Below are 19,774 nucleotides of genomic sequence, written 5' to 3'. Positions count from 1 at the left end.
GACTGTAAGCTCCACAGACTCCAGATGTTTGAGCTCATTTTGTGCCTTTGCCTTTCTAATCTTGCCCCTGCATTCCTATGTTATTTGCCTATATTCATCCTTTGTAATCTGACCTAGTTTCCATTTTTTATGACTCCTTTTTATTTTGTAGGTCATGCAATATCTCATGGTTAAACCACATTTTGCCACATTTTCTATCTTTCCTACCCATCGGAATAGCTTGCTTTTGGGCCCTTAATAGTGTCCCTTTGAAAAACTGCCAGGTTCCCTGCCTGGAGCTGAAGCCCTTGGGCTTCAGATTTGGCCACCCCACTCAGGGCAGTGGGGCTTCAGTGGGCTCAAGCTTTGGTGACCTCTCTTCTGGGGTTGTATCGAAATTTTTGTTGTCAGAAGGGGGTCACAGGGCTAGGAAGACTGAGAACCCCTGGTCTATCAGCATATGTAAATGTGTGTAGAAGTAAATGTCTAGATTCAAACAAAATACAAATAGGGAATAAAGGATGAATTTACAGTTTCTTTGAGTTGTTTAGGAACAAATCAATAAATCAGAGGCTTGGAGACCATGCAGGTTGAAATAGCATCTAAAGAAGACAACAAAAGCTTTTATGCAAAAGCAACTGTCAGCTTCCTTAGGACTTCTAGCTTTGGTTTTACTGCAAGGAAGAAAAAACAAAACAGGACGTCTTAGTGAGTGTAACTGAACCCAGAAACAAAAAGAAATGAAGAGGAAAATAACCAGCTACCATTAATTCCAACTGTATATCTCCTTTATGTATTGAAGCATGATTTTACCACCCAGTTTGTACCATGGGAGGTAGAGCTGACAGCCGTGCTCCATCATGGTAATGGAGGGAAAACTGCTAGGAATGCTTTAAGTTAGATGAAGAATGATTTTTTAAAAAAATAAAAGCTTGGTAATAACATTAATAACCCATTCTTACAGGTTTTTACTAGCCTGCTGAAGATCAGAGAGTATGTTCAGATCCCAATGGCTGAATAGTGAAAATCTCAGCTTGGGTTGTTGTTACTTCGAAAGATTCTTTTAATGACTTCTATTATTTGTTGAAAATCATTTTAACAACATAGCTGAATGATCACTGTGCTTTAAATTCATTTCATGTGACAAATGGAATGGAATTTGGTTTTAGTGTCATTCAAAGTGCTGTGCAGAATGAATTGGATACTTGTAGTTCAGCAAGTGTGCAGGCAAAAGAAGGAACTATTATATGTTCAGCAATAGCTCTCATGCAGCCCTGGACATTACACACAACCCGTGTGCTTTTTTTAAGAGAAAAAATTTTGGATGGGGCACTGGGATTACCTTTTTTAAAACACTGTGGGACCTTTAATTTCCACCTTGGCAGCACCCAGCAAAGCAGCAGTACTGGGTAGGACACTGGACTAACCTGCATTCTAGTCTTGGTTCTTCCACTGACTTGCTGGGTGACCTTGGTCAAGTCACCTTACCCCTTCTCTTCTTCTCTTTCCCCGTTACCCTTTGATTTATCTAGTTAGACAGTAATCTTTTGTGGGCAGTGACTGTCTCTTATAGTGCCTAGTACAATGGGGTCCCAATATTAACTGGAAGCCTCTAGGGGTTCATGTAATACAAATAACATCGTCCAGAGAGACTTCAGTGTAACATGGCTCACAGTAGTGGCAGTGTTTCACCTGTTCAGTATTTCTCATCCTTGGGTATGAGTCTAAATCTAAATGTAATATTCAGCGGGGTCCTGAACTTTCTTTTCTTTTGACGGGTTCAGATGTGTGAGCTTGATATTTTTTCTTCTAAGTATTGTGTGACTTTTAGTGTATTGAGCTGGTAATACTGAATATAGCCCTCTTACATAGGCTTCATTTGTTTAAGGTTTGAAAATACAAGATTCCTCATATAAAAATGGATTCAATAGATTTTTCTATGCTCAGAATGTAACTTGACCTCCCTCCCCCCCGCCACCAGCACCACCACCAGCATCCTCTGGCCCTCCCCAGGCACAAAATCTCTCCTTGGTTCACACCTGCCCACAGGTCATAAGACCCCAGTGTTACAATAGTCAAGACAGGTTGGATAGGATTCCCATTAGTGCATAACTCCTTGATTGGTCAGAGAAGTTATTGCAGTGTGATGCAGGACAGTCTTGCAAAAGGCTGAGAACATTCATCTCTATAGTGAGCTTTCAGCGCTTGCTGATCTAGGAAACAAAAGGCCAAGGGGACCTGAAAATCTAATCAAGGCCTTTCACATGATAGTACATGAAAGTTCCCAGTGCAAGAGACACAACTGCCTAGTATTGAGACTGGGTTGCTTATGCCAAGAGGTTAACGACTTACAAGGCATTATGCAGTGTCGAATAATGAGTAACATTTGAAATGACATGTGGTAAGGACTCACCACTTAAGTTACCGATCTATTTAAGACCCCTGTAAGCTTGAAAAGATCACAGAATAGAAATGTCTTGCTCAACAGGCAATTCTTTATTCCATATACACCACTAGAGGAGATGTACCACGCTTGAGGGCATATGAACAAAATGAGAGGGAGCGACCTAGGGAAAATTACCACAGCGGTTGTCTTGTATCTGTTTCAGGTACTTATAAAATACCAACCACTGTGCTTGGAGTTTTTTAGGTTTTTAACCTAATTACTTAATTATCATGGCTCCTGATATTTGTAGGCAGGATTTGGGGGGCGGGAGGTGGCTTTTGCACGGAGGGTGGGATTTTCAAAAGTTAGCCTAATTCCTTCTACTGAAATCAATGAGAGTTTCACACTTACTTTCAATAGGAGCAGAGTTTAGCCAGTGCTGAGTGTTTTGTGAAAATCTCTCCCTAAATTCTGATGCTGGCCAGACTAGAGCACAGTTTATTCCTATTTTCTACAAGAGGCTCAGTACAGTTACCGTTACGGTAGTGATCATATGTACAAAAGGAATCATTAAGCTCCCTAGGGAAAGCCTCACATCATGTGTTGTTGTCATCTCATGATAGAAGGTTAAAATGTTCTTTCAGGTTATTAAATTGCATTTTTGTTTATTCTTTCTGTGCCTCTTTTGGCCTACTTGGAGAGTTGTCATCAGTAGCTAAATTCTCTGTTTGGGTCCCAATTTTGAGAGGCACTGAGCACCTGATAAATATCTTCAACTCCTAATAAGTTCAGGTGCCCAGCACCTCTCAAAATGAGCCCCTATCTGCTGCTTCTGTGGAGTCTCCATTACAGAAAGTTTGCAGTCATGGCAGGCCATTCTGTATAATCCTCTGCCAATCTCTTTATGGATGAATAGTCCTTTTAATCCACCCAGAATACCACATTGTCCATCCAAGACCTTATTTTTCTGCATCGTGTTCTTCTGCCATCATTTCTCTTCCAGTGCCCATAAACATGCATCACCTGCTGACCCCCTTAAAATGTGCCCTGCAAACAGAAGCTATGTTTTCATAAGATCTCTGACTAGCATTTGCTAGTGGGTTGAGCATTGGCCTGCTAAACCCAGGGTTGTGAGTTCAATCCTTGAGGAGGCAATTTAGGGATCTGGGGCAAAAGTCTGTCTGGGGCTTGGTCCTGCTGTAAGCAGGGGGTTGGACTAGATAATCTCCTGAGGTTCCTGCCAACGTTGATATTCTGTGATTCAGTCAGCTCCAATACTTTGTATTGATTAGAGGCTATCCATGATATGCTTTCAAATAGAAAAAGGCCTGATTTTCCAGTCACTTAAGTCTGGTCTACGCACAGTTTTTGTCCTGCTATAACTATACCAATATAAGCACCCTTATATGGGCTAACTGCACACATATTTGGGAATTTACTACTTTCTAAACTATATTCAAAACTTTAACTCTTTTCTTATAGCAACACAAAAGCTGTGCAGACAGGCTCTTACGCTAGGATCAGTCAGGGGTAACTGTTGAAGTTAGAGGAGTTTCAACAGTGTAAAACTACTGTGAACGGAGAATCAGGCCCTAGGTATCTGCTTTGTGTCTGTAATTGATCCCTGCTTGAATTCCCAGCAAACTGTGAGAGACCTCTCCTCCTTGCAATCAAAGCAAACACAAGTAGCAAAAGTAGATGTTTTTCCATTTTCCCCCCAGTAATATAGGTCATGAAATGATCATTATTTTTATGGGTCCGCAAATCCTATAGAAATCAAAGCTATGTAATATACATTGCAAAGTGTTCTGCTAATCCTGTCCAACCGCATTCGTGCCTTCACGAGGGATGAGGGGTCTGGTAACTGGAAATCTGACACTGAAGGAATTCCAAACAACAGTGCTCCAACTAAAAACAGCTCTCTCTGCGTGGCATGTGCTACATGAGACACTAGGATTGTATTAGTTTACATTATCTGATTTTTTAGTTGTGCATTGTTGATAAAAGATCAGGAGGAGAAAGCACCTCCACCAGCTCAGCCCATAAATAATCTGTGTGTGGTATGTTTGAGGTTAGTATGACATTGCTAGACATCTGCCTTCTGCTGAGAGGTACAAGCATCGCTCACTGACAGCAGCAACAGAGCAATGCCTTGTGCTGCAGTTTCCCACTTGTAATAGGATACAAAATTTGGTATCATTCAGCTTTTTAAATGCAAAAAACGTGATCTTAATTGATAAATGTTGGTTTGAAATGGCACCGAAAATTTGTTTCAGGAGTAACCAGCCTGCAAATGAGAGACTTTAATGAAACTCAGGCCCATGCAGTGACTCTTTAGGTATTGCACACTGAATATTAAGCTGCTGAAGTTTTTGGTGCTACGGCCTAGAACCAGCACTGCTTTCTCTATTATGTGCCATGACTTTAAATATCAGAAAGCGAGACTACATAGCCCTAGAGCCAGGATTTTTTAAAATATAAGTCAGAAACAGTTTTATACAGTCTACTCTCAGAAGAAACACTTTGTATGTTTGTTATAAGATTGATTGTTTGCCTCATTTAATTCCTAGATCTGTTCTTGGTTTTTATCTTCTTCTTTATATGTAGTTAGGGCCCTTATCACAGAGAACAGGCAGCACTCCATTGTGATGCATATATAGAGAATGCTTTGCTGACATCCTGGGACACAGACAGGACTCTGTTCTCTTTGGCACTCTAATCACTGCCTTTGTTACCTCATGCCATCACCCAGGATCTCTTTCATAGACTACACAGTCATGGAAGAGGATGCAAAAGAGGCTGCAGCCAAGTGTGGGTTTCCATTGGCTACAAAGTATGTGACTTCTTGGGGTGTATTTCAACAAGTACTTCCTGTCAGAGTAGGAGAAATTCTTTTCTCTGCTAACTGGAGAATGACTGAAATGGGGACATCACAAGACCCAAGAGAGCAGAAGCTGAGCAAGTCAGAGGGGAAACGATTTGTAGTCCATTTTTTATTGACACCCATTTAATGTCAATCACTAATTAACATTTTGGAAAGAGGAAGATCTTCTTTAAAGAGTCTGCTCCTTTCAGTTAGGTTGTAAACAACCCTGAAAGCTCTCTGAGATTCATAGCAAAACCAGGGAATGTCAGACATTCTTGATATTTCTAAGGTAAAAACAAGCAGGAAAAGAAAAAATGTTCAGGCCTTCTTTAACCATCAGCAAAAAGTTAAAAAGCACACAAGCACAATATGTTAATCATCCTTTGCAGGTCATCTTTAAAACAAGGGTTATATTGGACTCCTAATTACAGAAATGAGTCAGAGTTCCTAACTGATCTGTGTTTTGAAGATCAACCAGCACAGCTCGGAACCAGTAGGTTAAGGTTGAAACAAGTTGGCAGGAAGTGTGGGGAAGTTTGCACGACTTCTGTCTGTGCCGTACTTCTCTGTGGAGGTGGGGAATCGTATTTCCTATCATCACAATTCAGTAAACAGGCTTTTGAAATGCACTTTGCCTACATCAGGTCACTATTTGGGAGGAGAGTTTTCATGCAGCTCTAATGGCTTTGATTCCTTCCTTGAAGTCAGTGCTCCTACTTCTCTCTTTCTATGGCCTGGTCTACAGTACGCGTTTAAATCGATTTAAAGAGCTTTAAATCAATTTAACGCTGTACCCGTCCACACTACAACGCCCTTTATATCGATATAGAGGGCTCTTTAAATCGATTTCTGTACTCCACCCCGACGAGAGGAGTAGCGCTAAATTCGATATTAATATATCGGATTAGGGGACACTGCCACGTAGCCCAGGACAGCTTGGGGATGATGGGAACAGCAACGGGTGGGTTGTGCAGGGCACCCCGAATACTGACACGGAGCATCGGTACTCTGGTACACTGGTCCTTAAATACCACTTGCCCTTATTCTAGCAGGAACTACTCTATTTAGAAACCATAAGAGGGATTGACTCAGTCCCAAGTGAGTCAATCCCAATTTTGCTTTGCGTTGCGCCCCCGCCGATTTCACCAGGGCACTCGTGATAGCAGCGGGGCATACTAGGGAGACATAACCGTCATCTCTATGCCGTTTGCTCCGGCAGTGACGGTATCAGATACGACCGTTAACCATCTCTGCTATCATTGCAAAGCAAGTGAATTGCTTTTACTGGTGAGCGTGGAGTATCGCCTCTCTCTCCCGGCATCAGTACTCATACGTGCCGAAAAAAAAAAAGTGAACGGGCTCCATGTATGCGATCTGCCAGGCAATCCAGTGGAAAAATGCCGCGAAAGTTGTAACTATGTTTCCCAGAGATAGGAATGACTGATGACATTGACCAGAACCACCTGCGACAATATGATTCAACCTGATACAAGCGCAGGCGAGACTGCGGAACTATGGATAGCGCTACAGAAGACTACCACAATGCAATGCTTCATAATATCACTTAGACTCGGAGCTGGACGCACAGACGGTACAATATGACTGATATCCGTCGTCGCCATCAGCCCGTGAGTGCTCCTGGCTGGCCTCAGGTGAGGCTGGCTGGGGGCGCCTGGGTAAAAATGGGAATGACTCCCAGTTACTCCCAGTAGATGGTACAGAACGGCTGGTAACTGTCTTCATCATAGCAACTGGGGCTGAGCTTCATCAGCCCCCTCCCTTTCCTGTGTAAAGAAAAGATTCTGTACTGCCTGGACTGTCATAGCCCCGGGAGGCTGCCTCCCCCTCATTTTATCTCACTAACAAGTCTCTGTTTCTTATTCCTGCATTCTTTATAACTTCATGACACAAATGGGGGGGGACACTGCCACGGTAGCCCAGGAAGGTTGGGGAGGAGGAAGCAACGGGTGGGTTGTTGCAGGGGCACCCCCTGTGAATACTGACACGGAGCAGCTGTGCTCTGATACACTGGTCCTCTAATACACTTGCCCCTTATTCTAGGCAGGACTGACTCTATTTTTAGAAACCATAAGGGGGGATTGACTCAGTCCAAGTGAGTCAATCCCAATTTTGCTTTTGCGTTGCGCCCCCGGCCGATTTCAGCCAGGGGCACTCATGATAGCAGCGGACAGTACAGAGAGGGGAGAGATAACCGTCATCTCATTGCCAGTTTTCTCCGGCAGTAGACGGTACAGAACGACCGGTAACCATCTCTGCTATCATTGCAAAAGCAAGTGAATGCTGCTGTGTAGCGCTGGAGTATCGCCTCTCTCTCCGCGGCATCCAGTACACATACGGTGCCGGAAAAAAAAAAAAAGCTGAACGGGCTCCATGGTTGCCGTGCTATGGCATCTGCCAGGGCAATCCAGGGAAAAATGGCGCGAAAGGATTGTCAGCTGATGTTTTCCCAGAGGAAGGAATGACTGATGACATTTACCCAGAACCACCCTGCGACAATAATGATTCAACCCTGAATTCCAAGGGGCGGGGGAGACTGCGGGAACTATGGGATAGCTACAGAAGAGCTACCCACAATGCAATGCTTCAGAAATCGACGTTAGCCTCGGAGCATGGACGCACAATGCCGAATTACTGTGCCTAGTGTGGCCGCATGAAATCGAATTTATAATATCAGTTTTATAAAACCGATTTTAGCTAATTCGATATTATCCCGTAGTGTAGACGTGGCCTATGACTTCCTTAACAAGAAGTATATTAACGTAGCTGGTCCTGCATCTTCTGCTCCCTACTCCTTCACTGGGGAAAGGCACAAGTCAGCCAGTCAGTAAAAGGCTGCGCTACAAGCACGGGCGGCTCTAGACATTTCGCTGCCCTAAGCACTGCGGCATGCCACAGGGAGCACAGCAGGCAGGCAGCCTTCAGCGGCGTGCCTGCAGGTGGTCCACCAAAGCCGTGGGACCAGCGGACTCTCCGCAGGCACGCCGCCGAAGGCTGCCTGCCTGCTGCCCTCCCGGCGACTGGCAGAGCACCCCCCGCGGCATGCTGCTCCACGCTTGGCGTGCTGGGGCCGGGAGCCACCCCTGGCTACAAGATCAGCTCCTTCCAGTGCTGTTGTGTAAGTTCCCCATCTGCAGCCAGCCATTAAGCCCACTGGCCCCCTAGGTCAAACAACTGACCAGAAAGCAAACAGCTGACACAGAGCAGTTCATGCTCAGCGTGTCGTCTTAAAGGGCACACTCCTAATCAGGCCCTTTGGAGTGGCTGGACCTGCTTGACCCAATCTGTGGGGTTTGGATGGATCGCATGGGTCAGTGATTTTCCACTTCTGGTTGTTGGTCTGACTCACAAGCTGTGGGTCACTGGGGAGGTGTGAGCCAGCCTTCTGAACTCTGAACCCACCAGGAGCTAACAAAAACAGAGCGGGAGGGGGAAAGAATTACATTAGGGCCTCTGCTGAGAGAAAATGCAGAGTTGTTTTGCTTCTACTCAGAAATGAACGCTGTGTCCAAGGGGCTGCAATTGAAAAGGTGTTTGGTTTGGCTTATGGTTTTTTTGTTCGTTTTTTTTAAAGAAAAGTAATAACACACACAAGCAGACTGTATAAGGTCAGATGAAGATTGAGGTGCTCCAAAGTGGCAATGCATTCACTCTCTGGAATCACTATTCTTAGAAATTTCCCCCAAAATCTCCCTTTATTCATGTGAGTGCAGCTTTTTCTGGTGACAGCATTTCTGATGCTGCCTTAAAAATACTGACTTTCTGTCCATTTGAAAAAATAATAAAAGGGACGTTCAGGGTTGGTCAAGCACCAGCTATTCTTTCCTTTTCTTCGTCTTACAAATTCGTAGCTGCTGCTTAATGTGACATGGGGAGTGGGGGCTCCAAAAAGTGCTTTGAACCACTCTCTGACACCCTTTTAAAATCACTGATGCTAGCAGGCCTGGATTTGGGAGGAAATCACCCATAATAAACTAACAAGCATGAGGCAGGGGAGGGGAGGGGAGAGAGTATTAGAAACACAGAGCTAAAGACCAGAAGGGATCATGAGATGATCTAGAATGAATCATCAGGGAACTGTTCAGTTTCAACATCCAGGGCTTATTATAAATAGGAACAATGGCCTGGGTCATCCCCTCCTCTCCTTCAGAAGTACCCTGGGGAAGTGAGCTGGGCAAGGGGGGCCGACCCATCTACAAGGACCCTTTGTTGAGTTTCCCTCAGATTGTTCTCCTCAGGGGTCGCCAGTGAAGCAGAATTGCCAAGGCTCCCCCAGCCTTCCCTGCCCACAGAAACTCCCTTGAAATGTTCGTGGCTTTTTATCCGAAGGGTGGTGGAACCTGCACAAGTATTAACACACGGGCTTTTCTGAAGCGTGAGTGGAACCATGCCCGGCTCTACCCACTCCTTTCCCAGCCTGACCATCCTCCAGCTGCCAATCCTGACCCTATAGGCATAGCTGAGCCATTTGTACTCCACCCCCAGAAGAGATGAAGAGAGGCCTGGAGAGGGAACGCCCTGCATGGGTAAAATTGGCCATCAAACTAGATCCCAATACTTTTACCGTGGAAAGTGGTTTCTTCCTTCCCAAATGTTACTCTGAATGGTTCCACATCCCCAGCACACTCAACTTTCCTGAAAAGAAGCCATTCCCTATAGGCACTGACTCCATGGGTCCTCTGGAGCTGGAGCACCCACCAGAAGCCCTGCCAATCAGCTCCTACCCCTTCCTCCCAGTGCCTCCTGCCCGCCTTGTTCAGCAAGGTGTAGGAGGCACCGGGAGAGAGGTAGGGCCGGCTCCAGGGTTTTTGCTGCCCCAAGCAGCGAAAAAAAGAAAAAAAAAACCACAATCGCGATCGCTGGCACTTCAGCGGCAGCTCCACCGCGCCGCTTTCTTCTTTGGCATAAATTCGGCAGCAGGTCCTTCCCTCCGAGGCGGACTGAGGGACCCGCTGCCGAATTGACGCCGAAGAGTCCGACGTGCCGCCCCTTCCCCTTCACTGCCCCAAGTGCCTGCTTGCTGTGCTGGTGCCTGGAGCGGCCCTAGGGAGAGGAGGAGTGGGGGGCCAGGGTGGAATGAGGTAGGGGTGGAATAGAGACACTGGCTTGGGGGAAGGGGTGGAGTAGGGGAAGAGCCTCCCCCTTCTCCCCCAGAAACAGAGGAAGTCAGCGCCTATGCTCTACAGCAGGGGTCAGCAACCTTTCAGAAGTGATGCACCAAGTCTTCATTTATTCACTCTAATTTAAGGTTTCGTGTGCCAGTCAGGGCCCGCTCTACTGTTTTCACCACCCCAAGCAGAAACACAACCTCCCCCCGGAAGTGACGGAGGTCAGGAAAGCATATGCAAATGTCGGCGGGAGGGGCGGAGAAGAGCGGGCTGGACCAGGGCAGGCAGGATTTTTAATGGCACACTGATGCCTGCCAGGGTCCCAGCTGCCAGCCTGGGTTCGGCAGCAGGTTGAGCGGGGCCAGCGGCCAGGACCCCAGCAGGCAGCAGCGTGCCGTCTTTGGCACTTGTGCCATAGGTTGCCAACCCCTGTTCTACAGCCTCTTGCCCCTCCTCCACACTGTGTAATGCTCCTTCTTTGCCACATCCAGACCCTTGGAGAGTGAAGGTCCGTTGAGTGTGCAGCTCGTGATGCACAGGAGCTTGTTCCAAGAGCAACTCTAATTGCAGCTTTAACCAAAGCTGTTCTCCACCAATTACATTTGAAATACTTTAAAATCATAAATTCTGCTTTGCATTAAGGGCCCAATTCAAAGTTGCCCAGATTCCCTCTGAGCTTTGCATCTGTCCTAAGCACATTTGCATTATTTTGATTTTTTTAAAACACAATTTAGCAAAAATTCTGTCTAATGATAACAGCTAAGAAAAATTACATTAAAACGTATGACCATTATCTTGACAAATATCCTTTTCAGAATTGCTAGTCTCTCGAGTCTTGGAAAGGGAAACTAATGCCAAGTATGACACACTAACATTTGTTCCCGTTGTTTTATTCCTTGACACACAACTGCTTCCGCGTTTGATTTCTCTTGCACATAAACACAAGCTTCCAGTTGCAAGGTATGGTGTGGATGGCCCATCCACCAGTCTTGTCATCATTCTTACCACCTCTGATAGAAACACACAAAGCAGCCCTTTGGCTTCCTGTGGAAGTTAGACTTTGTTGCAAGGCCTCTGTGTGAGAGTAGAGATACCAGTTGTCTGAACACATGTGGGTTAAGAGTCCGTTTAGTATCTCAGAGGGTGGCTTCAACCCCTTCAGCACTTTGCCTGGACTGTCTCATGAAAAAAACAGGAGGGCCTGTCTTTTATAATGTTCTGTTTTTAAAGCAAAACGTCTCTGGAGACCGCAGGGTCCTAAAAGTCCAAGGCCTGGAATTCTTCCTTTCTCTCTTTCCATTTTAAACAGGAAACATTTGCACTAAGCGATTCCAGGGGGAGTGTTGTAGGTTCATTTCAAGGCAGATAATGTTTGTTCATTGCCTATGTCTGTGATTTACCCCATGGGCTTAAACGAGTGCAGCAGAAAACCACATGTTGTGTTTCACTTCATGCAAAACAATTTTCGATGGCATCTGGGAGGGGCGCCCGGGTTAAGAAATGAGAAGCATGCTTATAAAATCCCCGTGTGAACAAAAGAGAGTTTGGTGAAGGAAGTGAAAGTCATTAGCATATTGGACACTTGATATCTTTTACAATAGAGATTTTTTTTGTAATAAATCCACAAAAATGTTTTTCAACAACCGCTGATGAGTGTAGTCCTGTGCCCCAGGGCAGGTGTGTCTAATTTACATTTTCAGTCTTCTCTTTGGGTCAAAATCCTGCAGTTCCTTCAGCTTGTCCTCAGGCAAAAAATTCCACTGAAGTCAATGGGAGGTTTTGCCCTAGTGAAGTATAAGGACATTTGCAGTCACAATGGTAAAATTCCTAATTGTGCTGAACTGTTGTGGATGCTGCAGTGACATATCTATGCAGAACAATTATTTTTGCCATTTAGAAGTATCACATGTTAAACTATTCTAGGGAGAAATATCAATCCCTCATTAGTGTAAATCATGGCATTTAAGACACAGAATGGTACAGAGGAGACTTTATAGCACATCCTCTGGGATTACATGTTCACATGTTGCTTTTCACATGCACCAGAGCTAGCCAAACCCTTATGGATGCAGACAAGTTACAGAGCAGACTTAACATCAGGCTCTCCAGCTCACAGGGGTTTTTTGAAACCTCACTGGCGGCTAACCCATGAAACACAGATACTGTATCCTAACATCCCTGTTGTTTCTTCCAGGAGTTCCAAGATTTCCAACTATGGTGTTTTGAGAATTTTACAGTCTGACATGTTAGAAGAAAAAAGTGGCCCAGGGCTGGGAGGTGTGATTATTTGTGCACATACGGCTTATGGGATTTGCAAAGCTGTAGCCCAAACTTGTCTGTTTATCCTCAGGCTAGATAAGACGCAGTCAAACACACATTGTTTGAAGGATCTTTGTTTCCATTATGGCAAATGGATCAAGGGAGGCTGGCTTTGTGAGCTGCAGAGCTCTTCCTTTGTCAGTGGGCTGTGATGGGCGCAGGACCCTGGCACCCAGTATCCTGTGAATTAGAAATACTGCATCATGTAGCTGGGAGGACTTTTTACTCTCAAGTTCTGTTTTGACTCATCAGGTCAAGTTACAGCTGAGGTGCCATTTCCTGTCCCACATTAAATGTAGAACTTTAACTACAGTGTGTTGCTGGCTTGGAATACTGCTTTATTTATCTAGATGTATTTTCTTCCTTCCCAGGTGTGGCCCAGCAGAACCAATGGAGTATTCAACAGGGCCCCGAGTGATATACAAAGAGCGAGATCTTCCATACTACCCAGGAGGGCAGCCTGCTGTCCACCCCTCTAAAGGAACCTACCCTCGTGCACAAGACATGAGGGCAGCAGAATTGCGGTATCCCCAGTATTACCCAAGCCAGCAACTAACCACTCAGAACAAGGGACCCCTCCGCCAGGATGTCCCTCCTTCACCTCCCCAACCACACAGAGTACCAGCTTATAATGAAATGGGCCGAACAGGGCAGCGTGGGAGCAGCCCGGATCAATACCAATATAGACATCAGGATTCCAGGCAGAAGAATCCCGTGACTGCAGCTGTATAGCCTGAAACTGGACTTTGTCAACATGGGCTGGGATGGAGGATTCCTGACATTCCCTTTTTTACAGTTGGTCCTAGCAAGCTTAACTGCATGTAGGAATGGCACCTTAACTGGAATCATTCTTACTGAACCTGCCTCAGGATAGGTTCATTTTCACAGGAATCTTGGGCCATATCAGATTGAGACTGTGTCTTTTAGGTACGTGCATTACCAGACATTCAGATGTTTTTAACACCAGTTAAAAATAGAAAGTGATGGCTGAAAAGTAAGTGCAACTGTTAGTACAGCTCAGGGCTATTTACCACATCTGGCTACACACACATACAGACACACAGTGCACCCTCTGTAAAAGACCAGTGGTGTTATCACCAGAGTCCATTTTGGATCTACACCGCAGAAGTATTATATCACAGAAGCCTTCTGGTGACCTGACCCTGTGTTCAGTGCAGTGCTGCTCTTCTCGGGATCAGAGAGTCTTGTGTAATCTAGTGCCGTGTGCAGTGGTGACTTTACCAATGACTTCCGTGCTGTTCCACTCCCACACGAATCAGCAGTTTTATATTTTGAGAATGCCATAATCATTGGTTTTTAATCTTGCCTGTCTCTTCCTCTTTCTGCTTGTTTGCTGGAACATGCATGTGGGAGCCCTCATTTTTGGTAATTCTGCATCAAGTTTATCCTCTTTTCATATTGCAGATAACACAGTTGGACTAAAATGAACTAAACTTGGGCAGTTTGGAGAGTATTCATAGAACTGTCCTACAGGATCATTAGGGGATGAGGCAACCATCTGAAAAATGTCTGTCTGTTCCCATGTGTACGTATATTATGCAGTGCACAGCTCTTAAATGGAAAGCCTAGGGGCCAGGTGCTCAGCAGCTGTCAATGAGTGTAGCTTTCTTGACTTCAGTGGAGCTAATCCTATTTATACCTGCTGAGGATCTGGCCTGAGGTGTGAAGTACAGTAAGTGCTATTAAATTGTTACTCCATCAAGTATTCAGATGGATCAGGGAGGGCAGAGCCTGTACTTGCCCCTACTCTAGTCAGGTTTGCATAAAGGTGTCTGCTGGTATATCAGTTAATGAATTCTGAGCCTGCAGTTGTAGGCTTCTGTGCTATTCTTCTGCTGTCAGTGTGCATGGCCCCTGCCGCTCGAATTGTCACCTGTTAATGCAGGGCCCACTGCTGATCACTGCAAGGAAGCTCAGGCTCTGGCAGTGCCAGTACTGTGCAAAATGCCAAGCAATGCCAATTCGCCTGGCAGTGCTCTGCACAGCAACTGGGAAAAAGGGGGTAAGGGGGAGGCTTTAGGCTTTTAAAAGCAACGGGATGGAGAAGAGAATGAGGATAACAGAGGAGAGATTGCTTTAGAAACGTTGGGGGCAAAGAGAAAAGGAATGAGGAGAATGGTTTAAACAATTAAGGTTTTTTAAAACAATTAGGTGAGGAGAGGAGAGACGCTGAGGTTCATGGAGAAAGAGAAGACAAGGGGAAGGACAAGTGGAGTGGGAGCAGGAGAAGGTAGAAGAAGGACCTAGCTTCTTTCCCCCAACTCTCTGCAGACATTAGTTCAGGGCTGCTCTGGCCTTAAGGAGGTGAAAGATGCTCTGAGGCAGTTTGAAATATGCCTCCCAGCCATGCGACTTCCCAACTCCACAGACATTTGCTGTGCAGTCTAACCGGGCTTCAGATGCTTGGATGCTTCGCTCAATGATTTGTCATGCTAAGCATTGCTTAGGGAACCACAGAGCCTGTAACTAGGAACACATTTTAAGTAGCTTCTGAGTGTCCATCATTCTTCAAGCTCTGCCTTTGGAAGCAACAGAAGCTCGTTTGGGCCCCTCCCCCCAAACGAGCTTCTGTTGAGAGAGAGGTCTGGGACCTGGCCTGGCTGACGCCCTTTGGTACGCAGCAAATGCATCAGGATTCATTGCACAGCTCACCTCCCAGTTATAGATCACACAAAGGGTCCCTTCATCTGTTGCGTATCCCTTTATCAGGACTGGTAAGAATTCATTCACTCTCTGGAGACTGGTGCAGGGTGTATCTGAGTCTCACACAGGTTTGCACAGCTGCATTCCGAGGGGCTCTTCCAACCATTAGATTCATTCCCATTCCACTGTGAACACTGTGTAGGGGACATGCCACACACAGCCTTGTACTTCTTTGAACGAGCTTTCTGTACTGGGTGGTAGACTCGGTTAATAAAGATTTGGCAGCCACAGGGTAGCTGCTAGTGACATGCATGTCCACCTAAAGCAAAGTGAACACAAATTCAAATACTTTCCTTTCATCTTTTGAAATACAGCCCCAGATGCATTTGATCCAGCTGTAAAGAAACAAATATGTTTGCGACAGTGGCTTGATCAAGCCAGACCACAATTAAGAACAGCTCTGAATATAAGCTACTGCCTTATCCTTCATTACCTACTAACCCTTCAAATGCTCCGCAGCACAGCTTACAGAACTCATTTACAGTATTTCATGAGCCAGGGCCGAATAAAAACAGGATGGAAACAGCTTCTGGGTTATTTATGGCCTTTGAAGGGCTTGCTCAATTGTCTCTATGTAACCTGAAACCTCCTGTGAAGGCTCACATTGACTGCAATGGCACCACTTGGTTAGGGGAGTCAGTTCAAACGAGCACCTTCCAAGTTGTTAATCTTACTCAACATGTTACACAGAAGAGACTTAACAAAAAATAGTAGATACTAGTATAATATATGGACACATCATACACGGCTGGAAGCTATGAAGGAGAAAATTTGACCTTGCTGGGGGACAGGAGCAAAAGATATTACAGACCATCTCATTAATCTATGGTGCTGGTGTAGGAGAAAATTGCAATTTGCTGGTTTAATATCTTGTAGAGGTACTGTATTTGCAAAGCATGATATGTAACTACTGTATATATAGTCTTCTTCTGTGCAATGTAAAATGTATGATTTTAGCACCATATTGTGGAAAATATGTACCGTGCAAATTTCACGAGGTGCTACAACTGACAGTTGAAAATACACCACTTGCAAAATCCAAAAGAGCCGTTCAGTAGCAGGTTGCTCTTTTTCCCCATATGTCCATATGTTTTGGAGTGTTACATGTCTGAAATGCTCTTGACACATAGTTGCCTCACACTCCTTCATCAAAAATGTGCCAATCCAGCAAAAACCTTCCTGCCGTGATCTGGGTTTGCAAGGACAGCCCAGGTTACTGCAGGAGGCAGAACGCTGTACATTTGCACGGTGGCATGAATCAGGATTAAACAAGAGCAACCTGCTTGCATGCCAGGAAGGCTGCTGTGACGCCCCAAGCTGCTGTGCTGGCTGAGTTGCAGCATCAGTTTCTGATAAAGAGGCAGTTGGGTGGTGAAGGATTTAGAGACACAAATAGAAACTGGTGACTTGCTGAGTGACCGAGCACTCGTGATCCACTGACATTGGCCTATGAGGAACCATTACCACTGTGATAACTGCTATTATAAGGAGGCTCTGTGGGCACTCTTGCAAAGATGTCTTTCTGCAAAACGGAGGGCACTGAAGAATGAAAACAACCCCTATCCCTAAATAATGCCTGCAACCCTGAACACCAGCTCACACAAACATCCTAAACTAGAGATAGCTTCACATGTTGCCTAATTTTTGTACAGAGTGAAAGTGCTACCTCCTCCTCCTCGTTGTCATCATCATAAGCATCCTCAAAGATTTCCTTTTCAGACAAGACAGTTCTGAGTAAGTCCCATTACTCTTCTGGGGCCTGATCCTGAGGCTTTCCACTTAACTGAAGTTGCTTATCTCCTCCCAGGATGAGGCTCTATCCTGCAGTCATGATTGCAGTTGTTTGCAAGAGTATTCTAACCTTACGTGCACAGTCTGGAGAGTGCCCTTTGCTAGCAACATATAATAAACCAGGACGTGTTGTTTATAAGTCACTTTTCTATTATTTCTTCGCTTTTTTATGATACTTGACTATGGTTGTGTGTGTTGAATAAAAAATAGAGTGAAATCACTGGGGGGAGAGATTCAACACCAAATTTGAGAAAAAATTTTGGTACCATAACTGATTTTGCATTTTTTTGTTATATATAACTATATAAATTTTACCTGTTTTATTTTGCATTAAAATAAAGGCTTTAAGACTACAAACAACCATCTATTTGTATATTGATTCTATCACTTCTTTGCACTTCTGAAGGCATCTTCTTGGGTTGTGATCTGGCATGGTCAGGATTAGTGGGAGAACTTCAAGGAAAACCCAGCATTGCTGCAGAAAATGGTGATAATGGCTCATTACACTTGACTTTGAATCCCTCAGAGCCAGCTTTGAATCAGTGCTCCAGCTTTGTGGTGCGGGATGCTCTGCTGTTGGACATTCCATGTTCCAGATGACTTGTAAAACCAAGGTCCTGATCCCATGGCACTTTTCACAGAGATGTTAGCGTCTGTCACCTGCTGACTGACCCCTTTAAGAGGGAACAGGGTCCAGCGCACCTGTGACTGATTACCTGCTGCCCAGTTGGGCTTAAGAGAAGGCACCTGAGCCTTGTAAAGGAAGCTGTAGCAGAGGCTGCGGAAGAATTGCAGCAAGCAGGAGACCCTTGACTGGAGAAGGGTTTTGAGGCTGGAAGCCAGATCTAGAAATTTGAGCTCCAGTTAGGAAGGGCTAGGAGTGGCTTCGTGAACAGCAGGCTTGGACAGAACAAGAGCTCTGGATGTGGTAGAAGACTCCAGAGAATTACCTTTGGAGATGTGGAAACAGCCTATATTTTGGAACCTTGAGTCTTGTTTTTGAACTGTTCCTGTAATTCAACCAGACCCAGGCAGGGGTGATCATAGAATCCTAGATTATTAGGGTTGGAAGGGACCTCAGGAGATCATCTAGTCCAACCCCCTGCTCAAAGCAGGACCAAGCCCCAAATCCCTAAATGGCCCCCTCAAGGATTGAGTTCACAACCCTGGGTTTAAGCAGGCCAATGCTCAAACCACTGAGCTATTCCTCCCCCACGTCTGTGTGGAGTTCTTAAGGTCCCTGAAGGAAACTGAGGCAGGGTTCTACAGGGGACGCATAAGAGATGGTCAACTCTGTTACAGCCGTGACCAAATTCCAGTTCGAGCAGCTACATTTGGCCTACCTAAATTCCCCCCACGATTTCAATTCAAAGCAGAATTCATCATTTCCTGTTCTCAACTGAAGTATAGTGTTGCTGTGTGTTATGTAACAGCTACCCATTCCACCCCAGCTGATGTTTGCATTTCAATGAGATGGGTGCAGTGCTTCCTTTACATGCATTTCAGAACCCTTGAAACTCTGATGCCGGTACTTAACTTGAAGTAGGAGAGTCATCCTATTAAAGTCAATGGCAAACTACTTACATGCTCAACATTATGCACATGTGGCAGCATCAGGGCTATGGTTTGTATAGTACATTGGCATCTGTTCAGATGTAATGATGAAATTCTCCAAACCGAATATAAACGTTCAGTGTTTAGGAGGAAAGTCACAAGGTCAGGGAGCCACTAAAGATGTATCACTTCTATGAATAATGTTCTCTGTGTTGCTTCTAAGGAATATAGGGAATAGAGAAAGAGGACAATGAGACAGACAGGGCCGGTGCAACCCATTAGGCGACCTAGGCGGTTCCCTAAAGCACTAGCATTTGGGGTGCGGCGTTTTGGGTCCTTTGGTGGCGACCGTGGCAGCCGGATCTTCGGCCACCCCGGTCGTTGTCGGCATTTAGACGTTTAGGCAGAGGTAGCTGGGGCAGAGGGGCGCAGGGAGGGCTGCCTGCAGCAAGTAAGGGAGGGGGGTGCAGCACGCAGGGGAACTCCCCGCCCCAGCTCACCTCTGCTCTGCCTCCTCCCCTGGGCATGCCGCCCCGCTCTGCTTCTCTCCCTCCCAGGCTTGCAGTGCCAAACAGCAGTTTGGCACCACAAACATGGGAGACGGGAGAAGTGGAGCGGCGACAGAGTGCTTGGGGAGGAGGTGGAGCAGAGGTGAGCTGGGGTGGGGAGCTGCCACATGGCTCCCCGGGCCAGGGGGAGCTACCGCAAGGGGGCGCCACAGGGCGGAGGGGGGGAGCTGCTGCGGGAGGGGGTGTGCCTCAAGGTAGGGGTGGGTGGGAAGCTGCCGCAGGGGGGCGCCTCAAGGTGGGAGGGGGCGGGGAGCTGCCACAGGGCTCGGGAGGGGGACACAAGGTGGAAGTTTCGCCTAGGGCGCAAAACATCCTTGCACCCACCCTGGAGACAGAGGGGAAATGAAGGACTGAAAATAGGAAGGGCTTACAAAATGGGGTATTTCAAAAGTCAGGCCTGTTGTTTATTAAAAACAGGTGCAACACTCAAGAAAATTCAGTACAAGTAAATGCAGATTGT

At 45.8% G+C, this 19,774-nt stretch overlaps 1 protein-coding gene across 2 annotated transcripts in view; it reads left to right on the top strand.

Moving 5' to 3' along the window:
* The window catches only part of PARD3B (par-3 family cell polarity regulator beta), a 725,193-nt gene extending 707,642 nt beyond the window's left edge, over positions 1-17,551 (top strand). For both annotated transcript variants that reach the window (XM_075069989.1, XM_075069988.1), the window contains exon 23: positions 13,048-17,551. In XM_075069989.1, coding sequence (XP_074926090.1) covers positions 13,048-13,408 — 361 coding nt within the window. In that variant the 3' untranslated portion in view covers positions 13,409-17,551. The remainder of the gene's footprint in view (positions 1-13,047) is intronic.
* Positions 17,552-19,774: the final 2,223 nt, after the last annotated feature.

The sequence above is a fragment of the Chelonoidis abingdonii genome, chromosome 10, assembly GCF_003597395.2.
Source record: "Chelonoidis abingdonii isolate Lonesome George chromosome 10, CheloAbing_2.0, whole genome shotgun sequence".
NCBI classification, from domain to species: Eukaryota; Metazoa; Chordata; order Testudines; family Testudinidae; genus Chelonoidis; species Chelonoidis abingdonii.
This window is presented reverse-complemented; position numbering and strand designations above follow the sequence as displayed.